The sequence below is a fragment of the Peromyscus maniculatus genome, chromosome 2 (assembly GCF_049852395.1).
Source record: "Peromyscus maniculatus bairdii isolate BWxNUB_F1_BW_parent chromosome 2, HU_Pman_BW_mat_3.1, whole genome shotgun sequence".
Taxonomy (NCBI): Eukaryota; Metazoa; Chordata; class Mammalia; order Rodentia; family Cricetidae; genus Peromyscus; species Peromyscus maniculatus.
This window is the reverse complement of record NC_134853.1, coordinates 70,799,130-70,825,356: the sequence shown is the minus strand read 5'-3', so window position 1 is coordinate 70,825,356 and position 26,227 is coordinate 70,799,130. Positions and strand designations below refer to the sequence as shown.

The 26,227-nt window shown below is 47.7% G+C and overlaps 1 protein-coding gene across 1 annotated transcript; it reads right to left on the bottom strand.

Moving 5' to 3' along the window:
- Positions 1-1,497: 1,497 nt before the first annotated feature.
- On the bottom strand, positions 1,498-26,227 carry Anp32b (acidic nuclear phosphoprotein 32 family member B). The gene is made up of 7 exons (XM_006973688.4): positions 25,753-26,227; positions 15,970-16,119; positions 11,265-11,387; positions 6,067-6,295; positions 4,797-4,921; positions 2,621-2,690; positions 1,498-1,935 (listed from the first exon to the last, which is right to left on the bottom strand). Exons 1-7 carry the CDS (start codon positions 25,804-25,806, stop codon positions 1,868-1,870), a joined length of 819 nt encoding a protein of 272 aa, XP_006973750.1. The 5' UTR covers positions 25,807-26,227; the 3' UTR covers positions 1,498-1,867.

Sequence of the window (26,227 nt, the reverse complement as noted above, 5' to 3'; positions counted from 1 at the left end):
CTGGCTGAAGATTTACCTAAGCTCCTGAAAGGCCACATCAGAGATAGAAGCTAGCACCACAGTGAGTACAGAAAGCCTTGGCCAGTGATGTCGTCTCCAGCCTTGCCTCTCAAGCCCTCTGTTCTAACTCCCTGGTCAAATCTGCCTTCGGACTCTTCTGAACATGATTCTATCTCTATTCTGTTTACCATGGCCCTCCTTCTTGCCCAGCTAAGGAACCTGGCATATCCTAGGACAGACACCGTCAAGTTCTGTGAATCATCCAGTTCACACTGTTTTTGGTATCTGACATGGTACGCACACCGTCTGTCTGAGTATATGTATGGAGGTCAGGCCAAAGTCTGTGCTCACGGAAGCCAGAAGAGGGCATCCAATCCCCTGGGCACTTGGCACTTGGCAGGAATCCTGCTTGTTGTGTGTTAGGATTCCACCCAATTCTGACCCTCATGATTGTACAGCAAATGCTCTTAATTGATGAGCTCCCTCTACTGCCCCAGACTGCAGTCAAGACATCTAGGCTGAAGAAACCAATGAAAAACATACTGAAGAGTTGCTAGGGGGAAATAAGGCCTTGTGGTTGAGGAAAATCATACAGGTCCAACCACCATTTCCTTTGCAAAAGATAAAAACATCTTAAATCATGAGACTTGGATTTTAAAATAACTAATTTGGAAGCTCCATTGACGTTAAGACTTTTCTTTAGTTATAAACTCAGGTTCTAATCTTTCATATTCATTTTATATGGCACAGCTCAACATACCACCCCTCCAAATCGCCTAAACCCGCATTACCCACACTGCAGAGTATCACCCCTTCACCCAGCCCTGTAAGAACAGGGAACAGTGGCACCTTCAGTGAGCTGAGCACTGAACCTGCCCATCCCTTGATTGGCAAGGTGTGTCTCCCCTCCCTCCCCACCACACAGCACTGCTGCTCAAGAGGCTTGTCTTGATAATAAACTATGAGCTCAGCTCAGCCAGTCTAACATACACACTCTAGCCTCGTCTCCAAGTCTATTATTTATCTTGTCTTTAGTCATTTTTAAGCTAAATTTTAGACTAAAAGGGACCCTGAGTCAACATATGGTTAAGGCTTTCCCCTTAACTCATGTGCTGGTTTGCAGAGGCTCCAGATTATTCAACTGCTGTCTATTCTTTTCTGGTGCTGGGACTCTAACCCAGGGCCTTACGCACACTAGGCAAGGGCTCTGCCACTATTCCAGACTCCAAATCGTTTTTACAAAGTAACTAACTCACGTACTCCTGGTCACATGCAGTGATGTTCCTCACCACTAATGACCAAAGACCCCGATCCTGTTCTCCAGAGAAAAGGCAAGCTACAGCCAGAGCCTAATTTAGAAACGTAGAGTACAACTAGGCTTTACCAAAGAGTAATGCATTTATTTTCCTTAGTCTTAGAAAATACGTTTTTTGGCAGTCATCACATAAAATGTCCTAATGTCTTAAAAAAAGAAAGAAAAGCATGAGAAAACAGACCCAAAATGTTAAGATTTTATTTACAAAGCTTTTCCTTGTTGTACAGAAAGTAAAAATGTTGTTACAATCGCAGTGTAACTGGCAGCCAGGACGGTCAACTCACCAATCACAGCTGTCACGATACAGCAAGAGTCTTACACGAAAACCTAACAACGTTTACAATTTTGTTGGGGCGAAGTCCCCAGGCTTGGTGGTGGATTACCAAGGGGCTAAACGGAGGAAGGCGGAATGTCTCGGGAACTATTCTTTGGCTCTTTGGGTGGGGGTGTCCTGGGGCTTGTATCACAGCTACCTTTTTAAAACAGCTACCAAATCCATGAGCAGTCCAACCAGTACTCAACAGTTCTGTTTCCTGCAGATTGTTTCGGGTCTTAATCATCTTCTCCTTCATCGTCTGTCTCTCTCTTCCTCTTTTCACCTTTCCCACTTTCTTCCTCCTCTGCAATACAAAGTGAGTTGTGAGGCCACGGAACAGCATTCTGCCTGGAACACTGCTAACAGAGGCAACTACCTTCTGACGGGGAGGAACTAGCAAAACGGGCACTGCAAACACACAGGCCACTGAGGCCAGACCGGCAAAGGCACAGGAGCACCGCAAGAGACAGGGCTAATTGATCAAGGGTTTTCCTTCCCCGTGTTTTTTTCTTAAGCTTTTGGGTACTAACCTAGCATGTCCGAAAAAACACAGCAACAACTCCACTTGCCCAGCCTGTTTCTAAGCCACCGACTCACGAGTGACCGTGGACAAACCACTTACGACACAACAGGAAGGAATGACATGACGGAGCTGTTCTGAGAGGTAAGTAAGACACCACGAGGCTGAGCGTGACCTGGGGCACTGTCCAAGTGCACGCAATAGAGAAGGGGTTGGGCCTGGTGTTGTATGCCTGCTGCACTCACAAAGCTAGATCATCAGTTCCAAGAAGACCATATGCTCAGTGTGACCAAAGCCTCACAGACACAATCAGAACTACTCTGGAAGCCAAGCAGGAATGCAGAGATTATTAAAGACAAGCTGAGCAAGTAAGCGCTTGTCCAAAAACAAAACAAACAAAAACTAACTTGGGAGCATTTTCCTGTAATGTTGACAGAGGAGAAACAGAAATTATATACATCAGACCCACCTTCATCCTCATCTTCATCCTCATCTTCTTCATCTTCATCAACTTCTCCATCATGTCCAAATTCTTCTTCCTAAACAACGGAGAATAGCGTAACATCACTGGATTCTGCTAAGACATGGATCAACCGGTAAAGAGGAAACCCTGGCAACCTAAGGTCAATCACTGGAACCCACGGAGACAACAGGAGAATCAAAGAGAGCTCTCGAAAGTGGTTCTATGTCTCCATGCAGGTTGTGCTATGGTATGAAAACACACACACACACACATACATACATACACACACACACACACACACACACACACACACACACACACACGGGCTTGATGGCTTACAACTGTTATTCCAGCAATTGGATATGGAGACAGGAAGACCAGGAATTTAGGCTAGCCTGGGCTATATAAGCCCTTACTTATCAATCCCTCATAAAAAAATAAAAATGCAAAGAGGAATAGACTTTCAAATAGTTATAACAGCACAGTAGAGGGAAATTTTATTTTTACATACTTGGCTGCACAGAGATGCTAATTTTTTTTAAAAAAAATCAATCTGTTCTTTCTTTTTTATTATTATTTTAAATTTATTTTTCTTTTACGTATGTTGGTGTTTTGACATGGATATTTGACATGACAAAACTCAGAACTGGAATTACAGACAGTTGTGAGCTGCCATGTGGGTGCTGGGACTTGAACTCGGGTCCTCTGGAAGAGTAGTCAGTGCTCTTAACCACTGAGCCATCTCTCCAGCTCCCTAATTTTTTTTTAAAATGAGCATTTTTTTTTAAATGAGCAAAGAGAGAGCTTAGAAATTAAAGTCTTGGGTGTTCTTCCATAAGACCTACATTCGATCCCCAGCACCCACCTGGTAGCTTGACTCCACTCCTAGGAAATCCAGTGCTCTCTCTTCTGACTTCAAAGGGCACCAGGCATGTATATAGACATATAAGCAAGCAACTCATACACACACATGTAGGCACACATGCATGTACACAAATAAAAATAAATCTTTAAAGTGGGGGAGGGTAACCCAGGAACAGAACACCTCCCTTCCCTTAGGCTCTGGTTTAAAAAATAAAACTGCCCTTTAAGCCAGGTGTGTTTGCACACCTGTTACACCATCCGTTACAAGGGGGGGGGGTGGGCAGGTGGTCAAACAGTTTAGTCTATCCTGAGCTACAAAGACCTCAGTTCAGTAAATAAGTAAAATAAAAATAAAATTATTAAAACATCAATGTTCAGCCAGGCGGTGGCGGCGCACGCATTTAATCCAAGCACTTGGGAGGCAGAGGCAAGCAGATCTTTGTGAGTTCAAGGCCAGCCTGGTCTACAGAGTGAAATCCAGGAAAGGTGCAAAGCTACACAGAGAAACCCTGTCTGGGGGGCCGGGGAGACGGACACTACTTGTTTCGGGCTGGAGAGATGGCTCAGAGGTTAAGAGCATCAACTGCTCTTCCAAAGGTCCTGAGTTCAATTCCCAGCACCCACATGGTGGCTCACAACCATCTGTAATGAGATCTGGTGCCCTCTTCTGTATGTATAATAAATAAATCTTAAAAAAAACCAACAGCTGGGCGGTGGTGGCGCACGCCTTTAATCCCAGCACTCGGGAGGCAGAGCCAGGTGGATCTCTGTGAGTTCGAGGCCAGCCTGGGTTACCAAGTGAGTTCCAGGAAAGGCGCAAAGCTACACAGAGAAACCCTGTCTCGAAAAACCAAAAAAAAAAAAAAAAACCATCAATGTTCAGAAGTAAGCAGTTTATTAGGTAAGCACTAATTATCATGCAACTTAAAATGGAAGCTTCAATAAATGTTTTTATAATCTTATACTGTAGTACTGTTTGGACAGATTTCTCTATGTATGTGGGGTCAGGTTGTAACCTAGGACACTGTGCATACAATTTTGAAGATACAGCCTTGTTTAGCCCAGTGATGTTCCTGGAATTACAGGAATACATACAAAACTCAGTCATCTGCTCTTTCAAGGCAGAAGTACATACATTTAACCTTGAACTTCCAACCACACTCCACATCCCTTCTTTGGTAATTTGAAAGGCACACAGACATAAGTGCTGTATCTAGGCAGCATAAGCAGGCATATCCCGTATGCAGACAAAAGCTGCCATTACCAGACTTGACCTCTTTCTTTGCCTTTACCCTATCAGAAGGAAGAGTTACATTACCTCCCCACTGACTTCATCTTCATCCTCTTCGCCTTCTACATCTTCGTCTTCATCTTCATCCTCTTCTTCATCATCCTCCTCTTCTTCACCATCCTCATCTTCCTCTTCATCTTCCTCTTCTCCTTCTGAAGAGTCCAAAAGAGAAATTACTAAGGCTGGGCACACTTTTAATCCCAGTACTCGGGAGGCAGAGGCAGACAGATCTCTGAGTTGAGGCCAGCCTCGTCTACAGAGTTCCAAGGCAGCCAGGGGCTGCTACAAAGAGAAAACTCTCTAAAAACAATGGCATAATGTGTTGTTGACAGCACACTTACATAACCACCACGAATAACTTAGGAATACCTGGATACAGAAACTGGGACAGGATGAACTACCCTTTTCTGCCCACTGTCCCCTTGTATCTCATTAATTTGCCCGTCTCCAGCTTTTGCAAAATAACCCTGTCTAACTGCAACCTCCTGTGCTTTGCTGGCCATTACTATCTTGTATGTTTTCAAAAGTACTAAGCTACCACTCATGGCTTTCAATTTCAAAGACTTTACCCAGACGGACTTGAAACTAAGCAATGAAAAACTTTGATTAGGAGCTGAAGAGATGGCTCAGGGTTAAGAGCACTGGCTGCTTTTCCAGAGGTCCTGAGTTCAATTCCCAGCAACTACATGGTGGCTCACAACCATCCATGAGATCTGGTGCCTCATCTGGTGTGCAGGCACAACACTGTATGCATAATAAATAAATAAATCTAAAAAAAAAAAAAAAACTTTGATTAATAATAAAAATTCTGAAAGATTAGTCTTTTTGTGTAAGATATTTGCTATACAGACTAGGTTGACCTCCAACTTGTGAACCTTACTCCATCTTTGGAGTGCTGAGATTTTAAGCGTGCCACCACACCCACTGAAAAAATAAAAGTGAATTCAGTGTTACACCCAGAGATTATACTTCCATGAACAAAAAGCGGAACCTAAGATAATGTGTCTTCAAGTTTCCGGGCCAGGCACTAAGCTAGGAAGGCAGAGGCAAGGAGACACTGAGGTAAGAAGCTCTTCAAGCACATGAAGGAGTCGCTCCAGGGGCTGCATGAAGCAGCCACTTAACACTTACTTGGCTCCACGGAAAAATGAAAAGCCTACTGGCTAATAAAACCACTTGATTTTCAAGCATTTTAGGGTTATAGAACTGAACAGGAACACAGGCACGCACACTAGCAGAGCACCATCAGGACTGTGAAAAGGCAGATGCCAGGTCACGAGATGCTCAGTCTACCCACCTTCATCCTCCTCTTCTTTGTCCACACCATCCACCTCTGCATCTGAGTCAGGAGCTTCCTCTACACCATCCACCTCCACATCTGAGTCAGGGGCTTCCTGGTCCTCTCGGTCATAGCCATCCAGATAGGACAGCTGGGGCAGGAGCTTGAAGACACTCTCTCGGTAATCATTCAGGTCAGTGACCTCACAGCCAAACAGATCCAGGCTTTTCAGACAATCCAACTTTTTCTAAAGGAAAGAACCAAAAACCACGATTCCTAAATCAAAAGAACATGTCACCAAACCATTTTCAAGAGGTAAAGTCTAGGCTCCCCATCAATTAGCTGCTACCCATTCATCCCTGTACACAGGAAAACACTATGCTTCTGGCTCCCCTAGAGAACAATGTCTGTGTCTGAGCAGTGGTGGCGTATACCTTTAATCCCAGCACTCAGGAGGCAGAGGCAGGTGGATCTCTGTGAGTTCAAGGCCAGCCTGGTCTACAGAGCGAGTTCTAGGACAGCTAGGACTGTTACACAGAGAAACCCTGTCTTGAAAAACCAACAGAGAGAGAGAGAGAGAGAGAGAGAGAGAGAGAGAGAGAGAGAGAGAGAACATGAACTATGTCTTTTCCTAGTAGCAAAAGAAGTCTAAGTGTGACCTAGCTGAACTGTACACAGGTCCAACTCATAAGCAGCACTGGAGAATGGAGTGAAACCTGGCATGAGGTATGCCAGCATGGGCAGAAGGGTACACAGAGCTTAGATTGCACGAACAGAGAAACCTCCCACTCCTTTTGTCTCTTTTAAGATCTTTGGAAGAGGTTAACATTACCAGACTTTTCTAAAGTAAACTTAAGGCATCGTCACATATAGCCCGCTACCTTCTAGAATAGTACAAACAGCCTACTAGAGTGCAAGTGACATTTCTATGTGTGTGTGTACAGACAGACACATGTAACTTTTATTAATTGTAAAATCCAAGTTTGGCATCCACAAAACTAAACAAAAAACATCAATGGGGGGGGGGCGCGGGCGGGCAGGGAAGTAGCTCATTTGGTAGTGTTTGCCCAGAGCCATGGATTTGATCCCCAGAACCACATAAACCAGGTGTGGTAGTGCAGGCCTGTGATCTTAGTATGTAGGAGGCTAGATGATCATAAGGTCAAGGTCATTGTCAGCTACATGTGACCCCCTCACTCAAAAAACTCTGAAGAGGCAAGTCCTAACAAATCCAACAGTGATGATTCATTTGCAAAGTTACTGCCACACTCACACAGCCTAGAAGAAATGTGGATCCAACAAAAGTTTGCTTTCAGGATTGAAGGCGTCTCTGTAATTCTCTGCTTTCAAAGTTGGCTTTAAAACTCAGAATGTGGTAGCAAACCAGTGCACTGGCTAATCTGGCTCAATAGCTATTTTTGTAAACTGGAGTTTTGTGTTTTGTTTTTTTGAGACAGGGTTTCTCTGCATAGCTTTGGAGCCTGTCCTGGATCTCATTCTGTAGACCAGACTGGCCTCCGACTCACAGAGATCCACCTGCCTCTGCCTCCTGAGTGCTGGGATTAAAGGCGTGCACCACCACCACCCAGCAGTTTTGTTTGTTTTTAAGACAGGGTCTCTCTATATGGCCCTAGCTGGCCCCAAACTCAGAGATCATCTGCCTGCACCTGCCTCTCAAGTGCTAGGAGCAAAGGCGTGTGTCACCATGCTCAGCTAAAAAAAAAGTTTTACTGGCACACAACATTCATCTGCTCATCTATCACACATCTCTCTTCTCAGACTGTACTGACAGGTGAGTGGCTGTGATATAGACTCTCCTGCCAACCAAGCTTCATGTTCTCATTATCTGACCCTTGAGAAAGGGGCTGCTGACTCTTACAGAAGAACCTTCATCCCCTCATAAGGAAAGGGCTCACCTGAGTTTTATTCTCAGAGCAGAACCAGGGAGGACCCAGCAGCAGGACTATAGGCAGTTACACCTGCCCATCAAACACACAATGTGCAATGATTTAAGTTGTCCATCCAATAATGTGTTTATGAAAGCCAACCCCACATGCCTTAAGAAGGCAGGCCCAGCCCTGCCAGTTCTAGGGTGGCTGACTTTCTAGCATGCAACTTTCAGATTAGGTTTCCTAGCGGGTGACTTCAGAAACCCAGGTATGATTTCTTGCCAAAGAAGAAAAAATGCTGTAATACCATCCCAAATAACAGCTCCACTCTTTTTGGAGACAGCTTTTCTGCCTAGGTTGGCCTAGAACTCCCGATCCCCTAACCTCAATCTCAAGATCTCAGAGTTCTATACTGTACCTGGCTAGAGAAAGAGCCGGCTCTATACCAAGTGAGACCTAAAAAGGACAATCAGTTTGAGCAGCTTCCTAGAAAGGTTTCCTCTATGTACTCCTCCTCCTTTTTCTGAAGTGCATGTCTCAGCATGCAGCCTTTGTCTCGGTCTGCTTGCTTTGGCCCCTCAGCAGCTGGAACGATGGCACAAACCACCACCCTTGGATTGCCTAAAATTGTTTCCTTAATGGACTGGGCCACTGATTAATCTACTGTACAGGGCCATCCTATTCTGAACGGCATGAATCTTAGATGTTTGACAAAGCACCCATTATCAAATAATTCGGACATGCCAAACAGTATGGTAGCAAATGACATAGAAGCAAGTTGACAATAACAAATCCTACATAACTACAGTACTCTGTAGACTGTTTCAAACAGTAAAATGGTACTTACAGCCCAGCAGGCTCAAAATACAGATTATACAGGATCCCGATGTGATGTGTAAACACTGCTAAAAACTTAGCAACCATACCATGCCAGAAACTTGACCTAAGCTAATAGGCTAGCCATAATAAACATAAAACATTTATTAACAATAATTTTGCTTGCCTTCTTAGAATTTAGAAGGGCTTTGGGGGATGATTTGGATGGCCCAGGTCTCTTAAAAAAGGTGTCCCAGGAAGTTTGAACTGATGCCTTCTTTGTCTCTCGTTAATGTCCCTGTAGCAAGCAGAGGCATTCACAATCATTGCATTGCCTGTCAAAACTGGGCTCAATGCAGTGTTCACAATGTGTGGTGATGAGGATGAGGATGGTGTTTTCCCCACTCTAGAACATTCAGAAGTCAGTCTGGACCCAGTTTTCTCCCTTCACCTTTCTTACAGATTTCCTTTATTCCAAGTGAGAACCAGGAGGCCAACCTAGCTCAGGCTTTTCCAAGCAGCCTGGGGTGTATGGAGCCATGTAGCTCTGCCACACGGTGTCAGTATCATCTAAGCTTCAGATCCCTCAGGGTAAAACAAGGGCCATACTATCTCTATTCACTTTGTAGATACTTTTTCAACAACTACCATAGGATCTACAGGGCACCAAGCATCAAACATCCACAACAGTGGTACAAGCATAGCAACCAAGATTACTTCTCCTCCTTCACTGTCTTGGGACCCTAATCTGTTACAGCCCAGAACAAGAAGCCTTAAGCAAACAATCCGTGCTCAGTATTTGTCTGTGCTCTGCTTCGGTGACAGTTAACACCAACACAGGATTCCCAGAGGATTCAGTCTCCAGGAGAATCAGGAGCAGCTGGTTATTCAGCAAGGGAAGACACTCTACAGTCCTCTGTTTAAAACAAATACACACACACTTCTGTACAGGGGTGCTACTCAGGTTGGCATAGCCCAGAATAAAGAGATCTGCCACCAAACAATAAACACATGCTTGGCATTGACCGTGGGGGAGTGTTAGCCTGAGTATTCCTTTGGGAATTCCATTTTCCTGATATTCAGGTATAGAATCAATCAATTCACATGTAGAAAGAAAACAGATCCCCAGGGCAATGGAAAATTAAGTGAATTTGGATTTGATCCTGCCATTAATTCCAAACAATTACTTAGGCTTTCTACACTCCGTTTCCTCTCTAAACAGGACAGCCATTCTCTGTTCTCTGGGCTACCAGCCTACAGTGAACAAATATTAAATGTCCTTGGATACAGCAAAATGCAATGCATTATCTTTAACTTGGAAACGGGCTGCTCTACACAGAAAAAAATGAAACTGGCAAAACTGAAGGAGTGGAAGCATCTAGCCACGGATAGTAGAAAAAAAAGCAAGATCTGCAGAACAAGGGTAAGAAGTGAGCTCTCAACACCTACAACAAAGAGAAGCTCAAACAGGAATATAGAGGTAAAGGGGCACGCAAAATGACTGAAACTGTCCTGACACTGCCGAAGGGAGGAGGAGGAGGAGGAGGAGGAGGAGGAGGCGGCCCTTCACCTCCAGAGTACCAAGAGAGCAGGGCTCTATTTTTGCTTGACAGAGTTTCCCATAATCCAGTTCAGGCTGGCCTCAAACTTGCTATGCATGGTGGATGACCTTGAACTCTTGATCCCCCCTGGGACTGAGGCTTGCTTCAGTCTATGGAACCCAGGGCTTCATGCACTCTGTGCAAGCATTCTGTCAACTGAGCCAAACCCACGGCCCCACAGAGCGTTCTTCCAGTGGGAAGACACCCGCTGTCTAACTCCCCAGTCCAGCCTGAGGCTGCCTCTCCTGTTACCAACCCTGCCTCCAGAACCTGCACGGTGGCTGGGCTCTCCCTGCAACAGTTTTCCAATCTACAAAATAAAATGTCTTCCTCCTGACTGTCCTGAGCTCTTCAGTAAGGCAGGGAATACTGTCTTCTCTGCTCAGTTTGCTTAAGTCCATATACCAGGTTTACAACCCCAAACACACTTAAAGTTTGGCCTCTTTAACTAATCTACAATAGGACTGAAGATCTGCGTCTACCCAAAACTCTGCAACAGTGACCTAGGGAAGCCTAAGATCACCAACCACAAGACCCACAACCACTGGAGCCGCCCTTCTTTTGACTGTGCTGAAACGTCACCTAAGACAGACTGTTCTGTTATAGTACAGAATAGCTTGGCCAGTCTAGTGGGAAAAATTAGGAGGCATGTTTAAGGTTATAGTAACTATATATTTAAAAAAGGATAAAAAAAAACATGAAAAATTATCTACTGCATGATACCATCAGAGTTCAGTCAGGGAGCAAAGTCCCAGGACTACACTGTAGAGACTGTGACCTTTAAAAGCCACTCTACGAAGAGTAGAATGATGGCATTTTTTAAGCCATTTATTCTTCTCAATCATTTCTCCCACTAGAAATATGAAAATGAACATGACACAACCCATTCTCTAAATTCCCAATCACTCACCAAAGGTTCCAAGGTGCTGATGTCTTTCAGCTTATTTCCACTCAGGTTCAGATGTGTGAGACTTGGAAGTTCTTCTGCTAGTCTGTCCAGACCTCCATAGATCCTATTATCGCTGAGCTCAAGCTAAAAGGAAATACACGTAGAAAATCACTCTCGACTGAATTGGGATAAAAAGCAAATACCCATATCAAACAATCAGGCAGACGTCACTGCACACATCTGCAACCCCACAACTCAGAAGGCCAAGGCAGGAGGAACCAGAGTTCTAGGCCAGCCTGGGCTACAGAGAGAGACCCTTTCTCTTAACAAAAATAAACAATAGCAGCAAAACTACAAGCTCTGGTGAAACGACTCCTCAGGTGAAGGTACTTGCTGTCAAGGCTGTCAGACCAAGACCAAGTTCAACCCTGGGACCCGCTTGGTGGAGAGAAATGGCTCCTTGGTTGTTCTCAGATTTCTGCATGTGTAGCATGTAGAACTGCTCCTCTAGAAGCCCTGTTTGTTAGATTATAAACATTTTGTATTTGACTAAATCCAAATCAAGTAGTTTATAGATACCAGCAACATTTGGGATGAGTCAGGCAGCTATGCCAGAAGGTAGGAAGTTTTTTTTTTTTTTTTTTTTTTGGTTTTCCGAGACAGGGTTTCTCTTGTGTAGCTTTGCGCCTTTCCTGGATCTCACTTGGTAGCCCAGGCTGGCCTCGAACTCACAGAGATCCGCCTGCCTCTGCCTCCCGAGTGCTGGGATTAAAGGCGTGCGCCACCACCGCCCGGCTTGGTAGGAAGTTTTTTAAAGAAGATTTTGTGTGCTCTGTACAGGCGTCGTGTGCATGTCGTGCCTGTGGAGGCCAGGAGAGGCCATCAGATCCCCTGTGCAAGGCCATGCACTCCACACCTAGCACCAAGTATGTGTTATGGCAAGGGGGTGCCTGGGCGTTTATAAAGCCTTATCCTCAGAGGCCTCTGCTTTTGTAACCTGGCACTAACCTCCACGGTAAGCTACTTTAGTTTCTCATACAGGCAATGGTGTGCCCACAAAAAGTGTGAGCACTCACTAAAAATTGCTAGTGTCTCAGAGTATAAGTGGAGATGTAAATGCAAGTCTTCCTTTTGCAGATAAACAGGCCACGGGACCCAGCAGTCCAGAGCAGGTGTTATTCTTACAGGACAGAGTTCAGTTCCTAGCACCCATGTTGGAAGAAGGCTCATAACCACTTGTAACTCCAGCTCCAGGGAATCCAATGTCTTCTTCTGACCTCTAAGGGCATTCCCCCACACGTAAATAAAGACAGACAGGAAGGAAGAACAGATGGACAGATACCCTAGGCCACACAGATGGCTCCGATTTTTTATGCTGGTGACAAGATAAAAAGGTAGTCAATCATCATGCCGTGTTTGGGTGCTGGTCACTTTTCAGAGCACATCACCCCATTCGCTCTTACAATAAACTCATCTTCCCATTTACAGGCAGGGAAATAAACCGCAAAAATGTGACTGGTGACTCCACATATTGAGGAGCTGCTGAAGAACTCCTGGTCCACCCACTGTGCTCCACATGCCTGCTGTGCTAACTGGAAATTTCATGTGGATGGGCATGGTGACAGAGGCTTGGAACCCACCTACCCAGGAGGCTGAGGTAGCATGCCACCCTATAAAACTTAAGAGACCTAGTTTCCAAGTTTTAGAAGGGTACAAAAGACCTGGGAATATGGCCAATGTGTAGAGTGCTTGTCTAGGTTTCCTAAGACCCATGAGTTCAATCCCCAGTACACAAGACAAAACAGCCAGAAAACAAAGAAAACCAAGCAAACAATACGACTTCATAAACTAAAGGCTTTGGCATGTCATGAATAGAATACTAGTCTAGGAGGGCAGTGAGTGTAAACAACAGCACACACCCCAAGCCTGAGGACCCGAGTTTGAAGTTGTTCTTTGACCGCCATTCGAATGCTGTGGTTTGTGCCCCATTCACAAGTATTTTCAGGAGAAAGCAAATCAAAGCCCTGCTAGTCAAACCAATACAGACTCAAGCACTGACTCTCATGATTTTTGGAAACTAATAGAAATTTCCCTTCTGTGTTTAGATCATACAGCTAGAATATCACATCTTCCTACATGGACAGACAATAAGACACCCCAAAGCATTTACTAGCATGACATTTAAACCATTTATGTATCAATTTTCTTAGTACTTGTTTCTTATTAAGAGTCTGTGTGTGCTCTGAGGTAGGAAGAACACACAGTCCTTACCAGCTGTGAGAACATTCAATCTGCCTTTTAAGTACGATCACCTCATCAGCCCTGTGAGTGATCAGTGTTCAGACTCTTCAGAAAAAGCCCAGTATGGTGCAAGCTTGCAATCTCAGCACTTGGGAGGCTGAGGCAGGAGACTGTGCTCTAGTTCATCCTAGCTGCACACACAGTTTTTACACACATTGAGACCCTGTCTCAAAGAATCCAACATCTGAGAAAGACCGAATAAAGTCATTGTGGTGCTTCATCTCATTGCTGACTTGACAGAGTCAGAATTAGTGAGGGACACGCTGCTGTCTGAGGTTTCCAGAGAGGGCTAATGGAGGGAACCATGCTGAACACACATGGCCCACTCTCATGGCCTGAAGCCCAGACTGAATCAAACAGAAGAATCCATGTCTCTTCTCCCAACTGCACCCACTGCACTGTTTGCATCCACCATGTCAGGTGTGCCACTGCCGCGGCACACCCCTCACCACACTGACTGTGACTGTGCCCTCCCTCCCTCCCTGTGACAGTGTGAGCCTGTGTGAAGATGTCACTGTGATTGGTTTCATAAAGAAGCTGACTGGCCTATAACAGGGAGGCAGGATAAGGTTAGGCAGGAGAATCAGACTAAGGGGACACTGGGAAGAAGAGTGGAGTTCAAGATTCGAGACGAGACACTATGAGACGCAGATGAGAGACAGCAGGATGGAAAGTGTGTACATGAGGTACACAAGCCTCAGGGCAGCACACAGATGAATAGAAATGGGTTAATTTAAGTTATAAGAGCTAGCTAAAGACAAGCTTGAGCTATCGGCTGAGCATTTATAATTAATATTAAAACCCTATGTAGTTATTTGGGAGCCAGCGGTTCCTACAAAAATCTCTACTACATAAGCCCAAATGAGCTCCTCTTGATTTATCAGGATGGTAAGAACAAAACACAAACTTACAGATCAAATTCATGTGAAACAGATGCTGAAATCTTTATAAGGGTCTCCAGATGATCCATATCTTTCCAATGTCACTGACCACCCACACATATAACTTCTTAAATGTTTTAGATTTTGTGAATGAGTGTTTGTAGTATGTCTATGTATCACATAATGTGTCTAGTGCCCATGGAGGCAAGAATGTGTGAACCACACCACATCTCCTTTCCATCAACAATGCAAAAGATTCTTTATGACCCTAACACCAGAGTTCTGTGGGTGGCTTTAGGAAAATAGCTGTTTCTAAGCCGGGCGGTGGTGGCGCACGCCTTTAATCCCAGCACTCGGGAGGCAGAGGCAGGCGGATCTCTGTGAGTTCGAGGCCAGCCTGGACTACCAAGTGAGCTCCAGGAAAGGCGCAAAGCTACACAGAGAAACCCTGTCTCGAAAAACCAAAAAAAAAAAAAAAATAAAAGAAAAAGAAAAGAAAAAGAAAAATAGCTGTTTCTTTCTTGGTGGGCCTGTGGCCACACCTACCAATAAGCAGTCCGCAGGAGAAAAGTTTCTTCCACCTCCTTGACAAACACAGAGACAAGAGAAAACCTTTTTTAAGTATTCTGCCCTTTAAGGGAGGACTAGAAGGCAAGAGATCATGACTAGAGGGAAGGTAAACTAACAATGGCCAAAGAGAAATAGAGCAGGCTTATTTTTTGTGGGTCTTTTTTAGGGGGACAGGGTAGATGGGGAGCCCACAGACGTAGGAGACAGTGCTCTGCCTGGCCTGGGACCCACATGTTGCTTCCTCCTAAGAGCTGGATTACAGGCAGATACCACATGGCTTTGTTACACAGGACTTCCCTAGTCACCCACAACACATTTCAAACTCTCTAGTACTGAGAATTACATGGCAGGGCTAGAGCTGATTCGGCAGTTAAGAGCACTTGCTGTCCTTGCAGAAGTTGGGTTCAGTTCTCAGCACCCACAGGGCGGCTGACAACTGTCTATAACTCCACCTCCAGATCCGGTGCCTCTGAGGCACACATAAGCACATGCATGTCCTACATAGGTAAGACAGGCATCATTTTCCTCTTCACCTACAGATATGTTAAAACACAGAAAGAAGGGGGCTCTTTTGACTCCTGAGCCAGAGCCTAAGAGCAAAACCTAGCTAAGGAAAACAAAACTTTCAACAATTAACCAATTATTTATAGAGCAGTTCATAATCCAACAGGTATTATTTCCAAAGTGTTACTGCAACCCTGCAGGTCAAGTGTAGCTACCACAGGTGATAAAGCTATGAACCATCTTAGAAAGGAAAATAGCCCAGCAACCTCGAGGTGCCACAGTCCACTCAAGCTCGAGCTTCTGCCATATAAACCAATGTTGTACATTTCTCTTCCCAATGGCTCTCCTTTCTTAAAAATTAAACCATGTGCAGGCTGGTGGGGTGGGATGTCGTGAGTTCCAGGACAGCCAGAGCTGTTACACAAAGAAACCCTGTCTCAAAAAAACAAAAAGCAAGAAAGAAAACTTACCTTTTTCAATTTTGGTAGCTTGGGGAGATCGGACACTGAAAACAAGCCTACACTTATTAAACTGAGGAACTCTAGGTTCACAAACTCATCTGTTAACCCCTCAATTTTTCCATCATTTGCTTTGCAATTGTCCAAGACAAGTTCTCGAACCTGTGGATACAAACAAAAAAGGGAATAAGCTTTAAAAAACCGTAACAGGAGACAACAAAAAAGCAAAAACCCTAAACATGACCCCATAAAACATCCATATTCAAGGACAGTTTATTTGTTCAACTACAAATAAACAAAGCATGATTAGCCTTATAGCAGTGGCATAGTAAGACCCAAAGACCACTGCTAATTCATGCTAAAATACTACTACTAATAATAATAATGATAATGGTATGTATTCCATATCCCACAGTTCTAAGAGCGTAAGCGACGCTACGTCCCTGTTCTTTCCACGGCTGTGCCTCCAAGGGGCTTTGTCTAAGTTCAAGGACAGAGTGAAGAAACCCTCCCAGGCTCTTAAAGCCCAGAAAGGGCACAATCACAGGGAAAGGAACACTCTACTTCGCCATCAAGATCATCAAGGCACTGAGCACTTGAACTCAAGGAGCCTGCTGCTCTGAATCAGGGGAACTGATCTTACTACCACTCAGCTTTTGAATAGTTCCCTTGCCATTTTGTGTGTGTGTCTGTGTTTCAAGACAGCGTTTCTCTGTATAGCTTTGTGCCTTTTCCTAGAACTCACTTGGTAGCCCAGGCTGGCCTCGAACTCAGAGATCCGCCAGGCTCTGTCTCCTGAGTGCTAGGATTAAAGGTGTGCACCACCATCGCCCGGCCATTTTTTTTTTTTTTTTTTTTTTTGGAGACCGGGTCTCTCTACATACCCCTGGCTGTCCTGAAATTCACTGTGTAGACCAAACAGGCCCCAACTCAAGAGATCCACCTGCCTTCCTCTGCCTCCTGAGTGCTAGGATTAAAGGCATGCACCACCATGCCTGGCTTTTCCTTCCCCAAAGAAAAAGTCACAAATAAATCCTAGCTAAGGATTTTTACACCAGTACACTTTCCAATTTCAGATCTTTTGTTTTGTTGTTTTGTTTTAGACAAGGTCTCACTATGTAGCCCTGGTTTACCAGAACTCAATATGAACCTGGCTATCTTCTAACTCAGAGATCCAACTGCCTCTGCCTCCTGAGTGTTGGTATTACAGATGTACACCACCATGCCCAACTAAGAATTTTTCCATTTCCTGTGTAACAATAAAATTAAAATGTCATACAAAAAGACACTATTTAAAAAAATGACACTATGATGTCCAAAATAAGCGAGGAGGAATTAAAGAGTATGCCATATTTTGCCTCCCAGACTGGGATAAAAATTACTTCCTGGAAAGTTCTGTCAATTGCCAAGCTTCTACTTTAACTACTGTGAGGGGTCATGAGAAATTACCACAGGGGTGAGGAGGACCACCAAATTCCACGGCAACTTCATCACTGGGGCAGAGACAGGTGCAGGCTGAATTCAAAGTCAACGTCGCTTCTATACAAAGAAACTCTGCCATAACAAGTAACACAAGACACTCAAATGTAGGCTGGAAAACATTTGCTAAGGCAAATAGCAAAATGGAGATTCAAGAGGCAGCTGGGGGAAGGACTGTCAAAGTGGCTGACACATGGAGGCCTGAGTTTGAGGGTGGTATGGAGGATCAGAGGTTTTAGGTTGTGGTTTAGAGAAATGAGAACCTACAAGGAACAGTTTTTTGAGGAGAAATGAGTACCACAGAAGTACTGGCACACACAGGCACAGGCAGCTGGACACACAGACCCAGAGTCTCAGTGGAGGTCTGGGATGCACGCCTGTATTTGGGAGTCATCAGGGAAGAGGAAGTGGCAGAATATGGTATTCCTAGGAAAAGCATCAAGGATGGACCCCTGGCAATTAAGGAAGGAGGGAGGGAGAGGGAGGGAGGCAGGGAGGGAGGGAACAGTGCCCAAAACAAAAATTTCATTTTAAACCCTTGGAAAGCTCATTAAGAAAAAAAGGTGGGAGTAGTGACACACACCTGCCATCCCAGCACTTGGGAGGCTGAGGCAGGGGACCGAAAGCTGAAGGATAGCCTGAGCTAACCAGTCAGTCCCAGCCAGTCTCAACTACAAAGCAAACCTTCAAAAGTATATATAAGTAAAAATAAGATGACGCCGGCCGGTGGTGGCGCACGCCCTTAATCCCAGCATTTGGGAGGCAGAGGCAGGTGGATCTCGGTGAGTTAGAGGCCAGCCTGGTCTACAGAGTGAGTTCTAGGACAGCCAGGCAGTTACAGAGAACATGGCAGGGCATGTGATGTCACACAAGCCATCAAGATCAGTCCTCAGGAAAGCACTGTTCACCCCTGTTCACCCCAGGAAAGCACTGTTCAATCCTGTCACTCACATAAAAAAGTAACAGAGGGCTGCTGCTGGTGGTGCACACACCTTTAACCCCAGCACTCAGGAGACAGAGGCAGGTGAAATCGCTGAGTTCGAGGCCAGCTTGGTCTATACAAAGAACTACAAACACCCTGTCTCAAAATAGCCCCCCAAAACAAACAAACAAACAAACAAAAGAGGCAGAGAACTGACTATACAGTTGACCTCTGACCTCCACATGCACACTGTGGCACACACATGACACACATCATACATACATAGTTTTTTTGTTTTTTGCTTTTAATTTAGAGAAGAAAATGGAAGGGCTGGGAAGACACTGAACTTCTGGAAAAGGTGAAGCAGGTGTAACAGATCTCTCTCTGGTGCTACCAAGATGAGCACAGGTTCCACAACTAAGTTCCAAAGTGGAGGACAAGTTCAGGAAACAGGCAAGCAAGGGAAGACTTTGAGCAGAAGGTAGTACGGCTAAACAGACAGACCCCTGACTTCCAGAAATGCTGAGAGCATAAGGAAGTGTCTCACCCCGGAGCTCAGAGGCACAGCCAGGACAAGCCACCAGCCTAAGCCTAGAGCAGTGGTCGAGTTTCCGAGGCCAACAAGCCTTAGCGCTGTGCTCAGAGAAGGGTCTCAGCGCCACTGGCTGGCTGCCTTCAAGTCTGTATAAGGTTCTCAAGAGAGGCCCAATGGTGGTTCGAGCCAGCCGCGCCAGCCCCTCAGGAGGCAGAGGCAGTAGGATCGATCACAGGTTCAAGATCATCTCAGGAAAAGAGAAGGCATGGGGCTGGCACATGCTGCAATCTTAGCACACAGGCAAGGTGTGGAATAGGCGGTTTGAGCTCAACCTTGATGGCTTAGATAGAGTTCTAGTTTGAAGCCTCAGTTCATGAGACACAAACTCTTGAAGAAAACAAAAAACATGCGCCTGGGGAGATGGCTCAGAGTTTAAGAGCACTTGCTGCTCCTCCAGGTCCTGAGTCCAGTTTCCAGTGCCAAATCAGGAAGCTCACAACTGCCTGCAATTCCAGCTCCAGGGGATCTGACATCCTCTTTCTGGCCTCTGGAAGGACCTTAACAGGTGAGGCAGGCATGCAGACATACACAAATAAAAATACTAAATTAATTTCATAAGCAGCCAGACATGGTGGCACACACCACTAATCGAACGGGTTTACTGTGAGTTCCTGGACACTCGGGGCTAGCTACATAGGAAGATGCAGTCTCAAACAATACAAATAAACCCCTAAGGAGGGAAAGCCAGCCCCAACCTGCACTGTGCAGACTGGAGAGTCCTGTGACCCAAAACAGCAAGGCAGCCTTTTGCTCAAAGGTGGAAAGTTTAATTTTTAAGGCCAAATTTAGTCTTATTAGTCATTCTCCAATTGAACTTGCTTTTTTCTCAAATGTGAATAAAGTAAATGTTTAAGAAAAAAATAAAACAAAAAACAAAAAAGGCAGCAAGATCAAGAGTTGAAGGTCGGCCAGGCGGTGGTGGCTCACACCTTTAACCTCAGTACTCAGAAGGCATAGCCAGGCAGATCTCCGTGAGTTCGAGGCCAGCCTGGTCTACAGAACGAGATCCAGGACAGGCACCAAAACTACACAGAGAAACCCTGTCTCGAAAAACAAAAAAATAAAACAAAAACAACAACAACAAAGAGTTGAAGGTCCTCCTCAGAGTCTAATGCCAGGCTGGGGTATTTATTGAATTACTTTTATGGCACTCCACTGTACAGCCCCAGCTGGCCTCTGCCCCCCGAGGGCCAGGACTGAAGGTGCACCACCAGCTTTCCTTCCCTCTAGTTACGAGTAATGTCAAACACTCAGCGCTTCTTCTTCCCAAGTTTCTCCTTTCTTCTTCCCAACCCTTTCTCAGTTCCATTCATCCCTTCAGCTACTCTGGGAAATGGCCAGTTCTGCCTATGGTCAGGGTTTGGGCAATCATCCCCAGCTACACACTTGGCCTTGGAGAGGGGAAAGGCGTTGGCTGGGGATTTAGTTCAGTGGTTAAGGCCCTGGGTTTAATCCTCAGCTCTGGGGGGAGGAGGGAGGGAAAGAAATTGAGTTGTGGTGGCTTGAATTTTCGAAAATGCCCCCCACAGGCTGATGTATGTGAATGTTTGGTCACCAGGGAGATTGAGAAGTATTAGGGGGTAGGGCCTTGCTGGAGGAAGTGTGTGTCACTGGAAATGGGCTGAGGTTCCCAAGATCCACACTAGCCCATACTCTGTCTCTCCACGCCTGTCTCCACACTTCCGGCAGTCCTGCCTAGTGCAGGGCACAGCCCCATGGCATCCGAGTACAGTGGTTTGCTACTGCCATGCCTGCTCCCCTCTCTGTACTGTGCTAATAAACTTGTTTAATGAAGAGACTGCCCCATACTAAATACCCCAAACAGACTCAAACAGGGGAGAACAGATCCCCCAAGCTGTCCTGACCCCCACATAAACTTACAGTGGAATACACATTGTATTTTTAATTTCAAAAATGAGGACAAGAATGCTTACAATGTGTTCCCAGTGGGCAAGGGGGTAGAGCTGGGTGGCAGTGCTAAGCAGTATGCTGGGAGCCCTGAATTCAATCACAAAACCACAATAAAGTGACGAGGCTAGGTGGGTATGGCAGAACACACCTTTAATTTCAGCACTTGGGAGGCGGAGCCTATAGGCTACTTGGGGAAACCCTATCTCAGAAAAACAAAGAAATAAACAAAAACAAAAGACAAGGCTAGAAATGGAGCTCTGTTAAGAGTGCTTGCTTAGTATACAGAAGACCCTGGTTCTGATCCCTGGCACCCCTAAAATCCACAACAGCGATATAGACCTGCGACCCCAGAATTTGGGGGGAGAAAGGAGAAGTTAAAAGGTCTTTCCAGCCACAAAATGAGACGAGGCTGGGCATGGTGGCACACCCCTGCAGTCCAGAACCCAGCAGAAGCAGGCTTTGAAACTGAGTTTAAAGGACAGGCTGGTCTACACAGCAAGTTCCAGGACAGCCAGGGTGACAGGGCCCAGGAGTGAAAAATGCTTGCTGCCAAGCCTAACAATCGGAGCCCCACATGGAGGAGAGAACCAACTCCCACAAGTTGTCTTCTGACTTTGTGTGTGTGTGCGCGCGCGCACACACACACACACACACACACACACACACACACACACACAAGCAAAATCCAAAGATAACTAATCTCATTCTGTCCCTCAAGGAGCACGCTGGGCTGATCTTCACAGTAGCAGCCCTTCAATGTGTTCAGATGGCAGGAAAGTTGAGAAAGATACCCCACCCCAGAAAAGGAAATGCCTGTGTCCTAAGTGTGGATTAAAGGGAACAATTCTGAAAAGCAATTAGACAGTAGTCACTGGGGCTCTTCTTTAAGCAAACAGACAGTACATGTTTATAACATGATCCAAATTGGGAAAAAAATTAAGCAATTTTAGGCCACATACCAAAATGCACGGAAAGGTTAAGTGTGTATTGCGTATTTTTAATCAACCGTTTTTTTTGGCTTATCTGCATCTAATTTTCTTTACAGATGTATTACTGTACAAAAGAAAATAACCCCAATTAGTTGCTATGCAACCAATTAGAATATCCCATAGAGCTCAGAATTATATCACACTCAACAACAGACGCCAAAAGTCGGGGATGGGGGCCACAACAGTACAACAAGAAGGACGTGTGTCCACGGAGTCTGCTTCCCCCAGTGAACAAGATGTAAGACAGACTGATGAGCAGTGTAAGCATACAGCACACCCAGGTTGGGGGGCAGGATTCTCTTGTTTTTTTAAACTCCAGTAAGAAGCTAGTTGGTTTTCCAATTCTGGTTAGAGGGTTAGCTGTCCCTGGCTGTGGGGTGAGAAGGGGCACACACAGAGCAGCCTGTGTTCACGCATGGAAGCTGAGAAGCTCACACCAGAAGAGCCCCTTCCAACTCTGGAGCACAGCAGCTGAGTGATCCGAGGTATGTCTTGCTTCTGTGGGCCACTGCTTTCTCACCTTAGTGAAAATCTCACCAGTGTTTGTGGCATATACAGTACGTTCTAGTCAATTTATTCTCAGTGAAAACTTTCAATATACATTTTTCTTTCCTATTTTGGGGGGTGGCAATGCTGGGGAATGAACCTTGGCCTCACACATAGAGTGAGGTCTGGCACCGAGACACATCCTTATCTAGTACATGGTATTTTACACAAACTAAAGTTCCTAGGGAATAAGCTTATTGATAGAGCAGATGCCCTTGGTTCAATCCCTAGTACCCTGCATCCTATTCTTGCCCATAAAAATCTTCTGAAATAGTATGTATCTTTTTTTTAGTGGGGTGTGGTAAAATGCCATTTTATGCCATTTCCCCCACTGTGAAAAATACACTCTTCTTCAAGAGCTCGTTTGGGTTTAAAATCTCCCTGGAGGAAAGGAGGACACCCACGTTTATAGCTAACCGAGGTGTAGCATATGGACCTAACATGTTATCTTGGGCCTTATGTACTTGGAAGGAAAAAGAGCCAACCACCAAGATGGTAAATAATGTTTCAGAGGTGTCCAAGATTCAAACAAACAAACAAAAAACCCGGAAAACCACCATAAACACACACACACACACACACACACACACACACACACACACACACACACACACGTATTTAAATATCCAATCTCCATTCAGCCCCTTCACCTAGATCTCACTTGACTAATACCATTCAGGGGCTAGAGACATGGCTCAGAGGTTAGGAACACTGACTGTTCTTCAAGGGGGCCCAGGTTCCATTTGCAGCACCCACATGGCGGCTCACAACTGTCTGTAACTACAGTTAAAGGGAACCCGACACCCTTACAGAGGCTAAACATCAATGAACATAAAAATAAATATTTTTTTTAAAAAGCACATTCAGCTGGGACTGTGAACTTTTTGGCACCCCATGACAATTCTGTAGGGTCCCAGGGACCAACCTTACTCCCTACCAATTGGAAGTACCACAAGTTTCTGCAGTATGTTGAGACATTACATTATGGTTTTTTTGAGGCATGGGACCGGGCTGACCTTACATTGACTGAGATCTGCCTGCTTCTGTCTCCTCAGTGCTGGGATCAAAAGGCATGCACTACCACACTCAAGAGAGATGAGCTCATTTAAAAGGCGCCATCTTGGAACTTAACATTTGCCTTATGACACTCGGTGAAACTTTTCAGTAACCCCCAAACTATAGCATTGCTTGGTGATTTGTATCAGCACTCAGGAGGCTGAGGCAGGGGATGCTAACTTAGAAGCAACGGAGACTACCTACTTATTGAGACCTTGTCTTAAAAAGGCGCACGTGCACGCGCACGCACGCACAAATATCTACAGCATCTTCCCCTCCAACCCTTCAGTTTTAGGTCAAAGTTCTTCCAAAAAAGCATCTGCCAATGGCTTGGTTCCCCCTAGGTAGATTCCCCTTCACACACCTTAGTGGCAATCTCAAAAAGATACTTTCACGAGGCCCCTCTAGTCCCGCCAGGTACAAGAGGAATCAGTGTGGCCCCTGAATCTGAGGCCCAGGAGGGCAGGGGATACTCCACGTCTTGGTTACGCTGGTTTCTCAGGCCCTGGCATACTGCCGGTAAATATGCAGTCAATCGGTGATTCTAGAGACCAAGGATGCCCAACGCTGTATCCACCAACCACTTGTTGCTTTGGGGCTCTTTAAATGTGCAGTCACAAACTCACTTTTAGTTCCACAGCCTGGCTCTGGCAAAAGGGTTTAAGCCGAACATGGGTCCTTTACCTAAATTTAGTTATTCCATACTCTTGGTTGATTGCTGGGGCTGGCCTGGAATGAAAGGCTCCAGGTATCATTAACTCATCTCTCCAAGTCGAAGGAAGAAGATGGTTTAACAACTCGATCCCCCAGCACGTGGTGGGCACAAAATGTCTGACTGAGGGCTGGAAGGGACACGTGCCGGCGGGATCCTCGGGGCCCCGGGAACAGGGAGGGACACCACCCAATCAGTCCTCAGGGACCGCCCCACACCTCGGCGGTGCCGACCTCAAGGCCCGGTGGCAGGCACACAAAGCCTCGGCCGGGCCCGCCGGGCGCACCTAGGCAGGGCCATCTCCGCCAAGTTCCCAACTTGTTAGCCACCGCCACCTGCGGGCGCCAGCCGGGGCCGGGGCCGGGGCGCCAGCGCGGGCCCGGGGTCGTGGCCACCCCGCGCCGCGGCGCACGCACGCACGAGGGCGGCGTCGGGCCCGCGGCCTGGGCACGGTCGGTGGCCGAGGCCGCGCGGAGCACGTGCGGGGCCCAGGCCGCCCCAGCCCCGCGCCGGCCACCGTTGCCCTTTTAAGAAGGGGGAGGGCGCCCGCGAGGGGACGAGGCGGCGGCGGCGGTGGTGGCGGCGGCGGCGGTGGCCGAGCGCCGCGCTCCCAGCGCGCGCCGAGCCGAGCCCGCGGGGCGGGGGCAGCCCGGGGACCCGACAGGCAGCGCGAGGGCGGCCGGCTCACCCGGCGGAGGAAGACGGCGCCCGCCAACATGGCGCTGTGGCGCGCCCCGGCTGGCGCGCGCGGAGCCGCCGGCCGCCCACACCGAGGGGCCGGCCTCCCTCTCGGGCAAGGCCCCGGGCGGCGGCGGCGCGGGGGAGGGCGAAGCCGCCGCGGGGGACGGTGCCCGGCCGACCCGGGAGGCCCGCGTGGGCAAGGCCGAGGGCGAAGGCGAGCCGGGCAGAGGAGGGGGGGGAGGGAAAGTTGTATTTTTAGGCTTGAAAAATGGCGGGAAGCGCATCCTTTTTTCAAACTTGGCCTCGGGAGGGGCGGCGGTTGCGCCACCTCCGCCGCCAGGCCCGCCCGCCCCTCCCCCGTGCCGCGCCAGGCCGCGCCCGAGGGGCTCCGCGCCCCCTCGGGGACCCGAACCCCCTCCTCGGCGCGGCCCGCGAGGCCCCCCGGACCGCTTCCCCGCCGGCCGCCGGGGGCGCGTGGCACCCGGGCCGGCCCCGCGGCGGGCCTGGCGGCGCGGCTCCTCGGCAGGCCGGGCCTCCGCCCGGCCGCGCATCCCGGGAGGCTGCAAACATGGCTCCCAGCGTTACACAACCCCCGCGCCCGCCCTCGCCGCCGGCCACACGCACACGCGCTCCCCTCCGGGAGAGGACCGAGCGGGCGAGCGGCTCAAAGTTTGCTTTTCCACCCGCCGTCCTCCCCGTGGCCACGGGGGCCCGCGGGCGCCAAAGAGTTAATGCCCGCGCGCTCGCTCCCCCCTCCGCGCCTTCCGCCCGCCTTCCCTGTCCCCGTCCGAGCTGCGAGCAGCGCCTTCCCCGCGCCGTGGCCGGAGCCCCGGTGGCCCGCAGGTGGCCACCATTACTTGCAAGTCATCGGGGGGCGCGGGCGCCCCGAGGGGGTTCTGCTTACTGCTGCCGGGGTCCGGTTCCTCAGCTCCAGGTGGATCCTCTTCTTCATGTCCATGTTCCCCTCGTCCCCCCTCTTCAAACTTAACTTTCCGCGGCGGGGGCGGAGGGGGGAGAGGCGACCCGGCCTGCGCGGCGAGGGCCGTCGGAAGGAGGCGGCTGGCGGAGGCGGCGTGGTCCCGAGCGGCGTGCGGCGTGCGGGCGTGCGGGCGAGCGGAGCCCCCGGAGCCAAGTTACTCGCGGGAGCGGAGAGAAACCATGGAGGGAAAAGGGGGCTGGAGCGCGGCGCTGGCCTCACTACCGCCGCCCCCGGCCAAGGCCCCGCACTGCGCTTTAAACCGGCGACGCGACGCGGCGGCTGCTCGGCTCCACTCGGCCCTGCGCGGCGCCGCTCGGCTCAGGACCCGGGCTGCAGCGCGGACTGGGGAGGCGCACGGAGGGCGGGGCGGGGCCGCCTGAAGCTCAGCCCGGACTGCGGC

Coding starts and splice junctions, on each gene's coding strand:
- Anp32b (XM_006973688.4), bottom strand. CDS start 25,806: ATGGACATGAAGAAGAGGATCCACCTGGAGCTGAGGAACCGGACCCCG. Junction 16,120..25,752: donor GGAACCGGACCCCGGCAGCA/GTAAGCAGAACC, acceptor TTGTATCCACAG/GTTCGAGAACTTGTCTTGGA. Junction 2,691..4,796: donor AAGATGAAGTCAGTGGGGAG/GTAATGTAACTC, acceptor TCCGTTGTTTAG/GAAGAAGAATTTGGACATGA.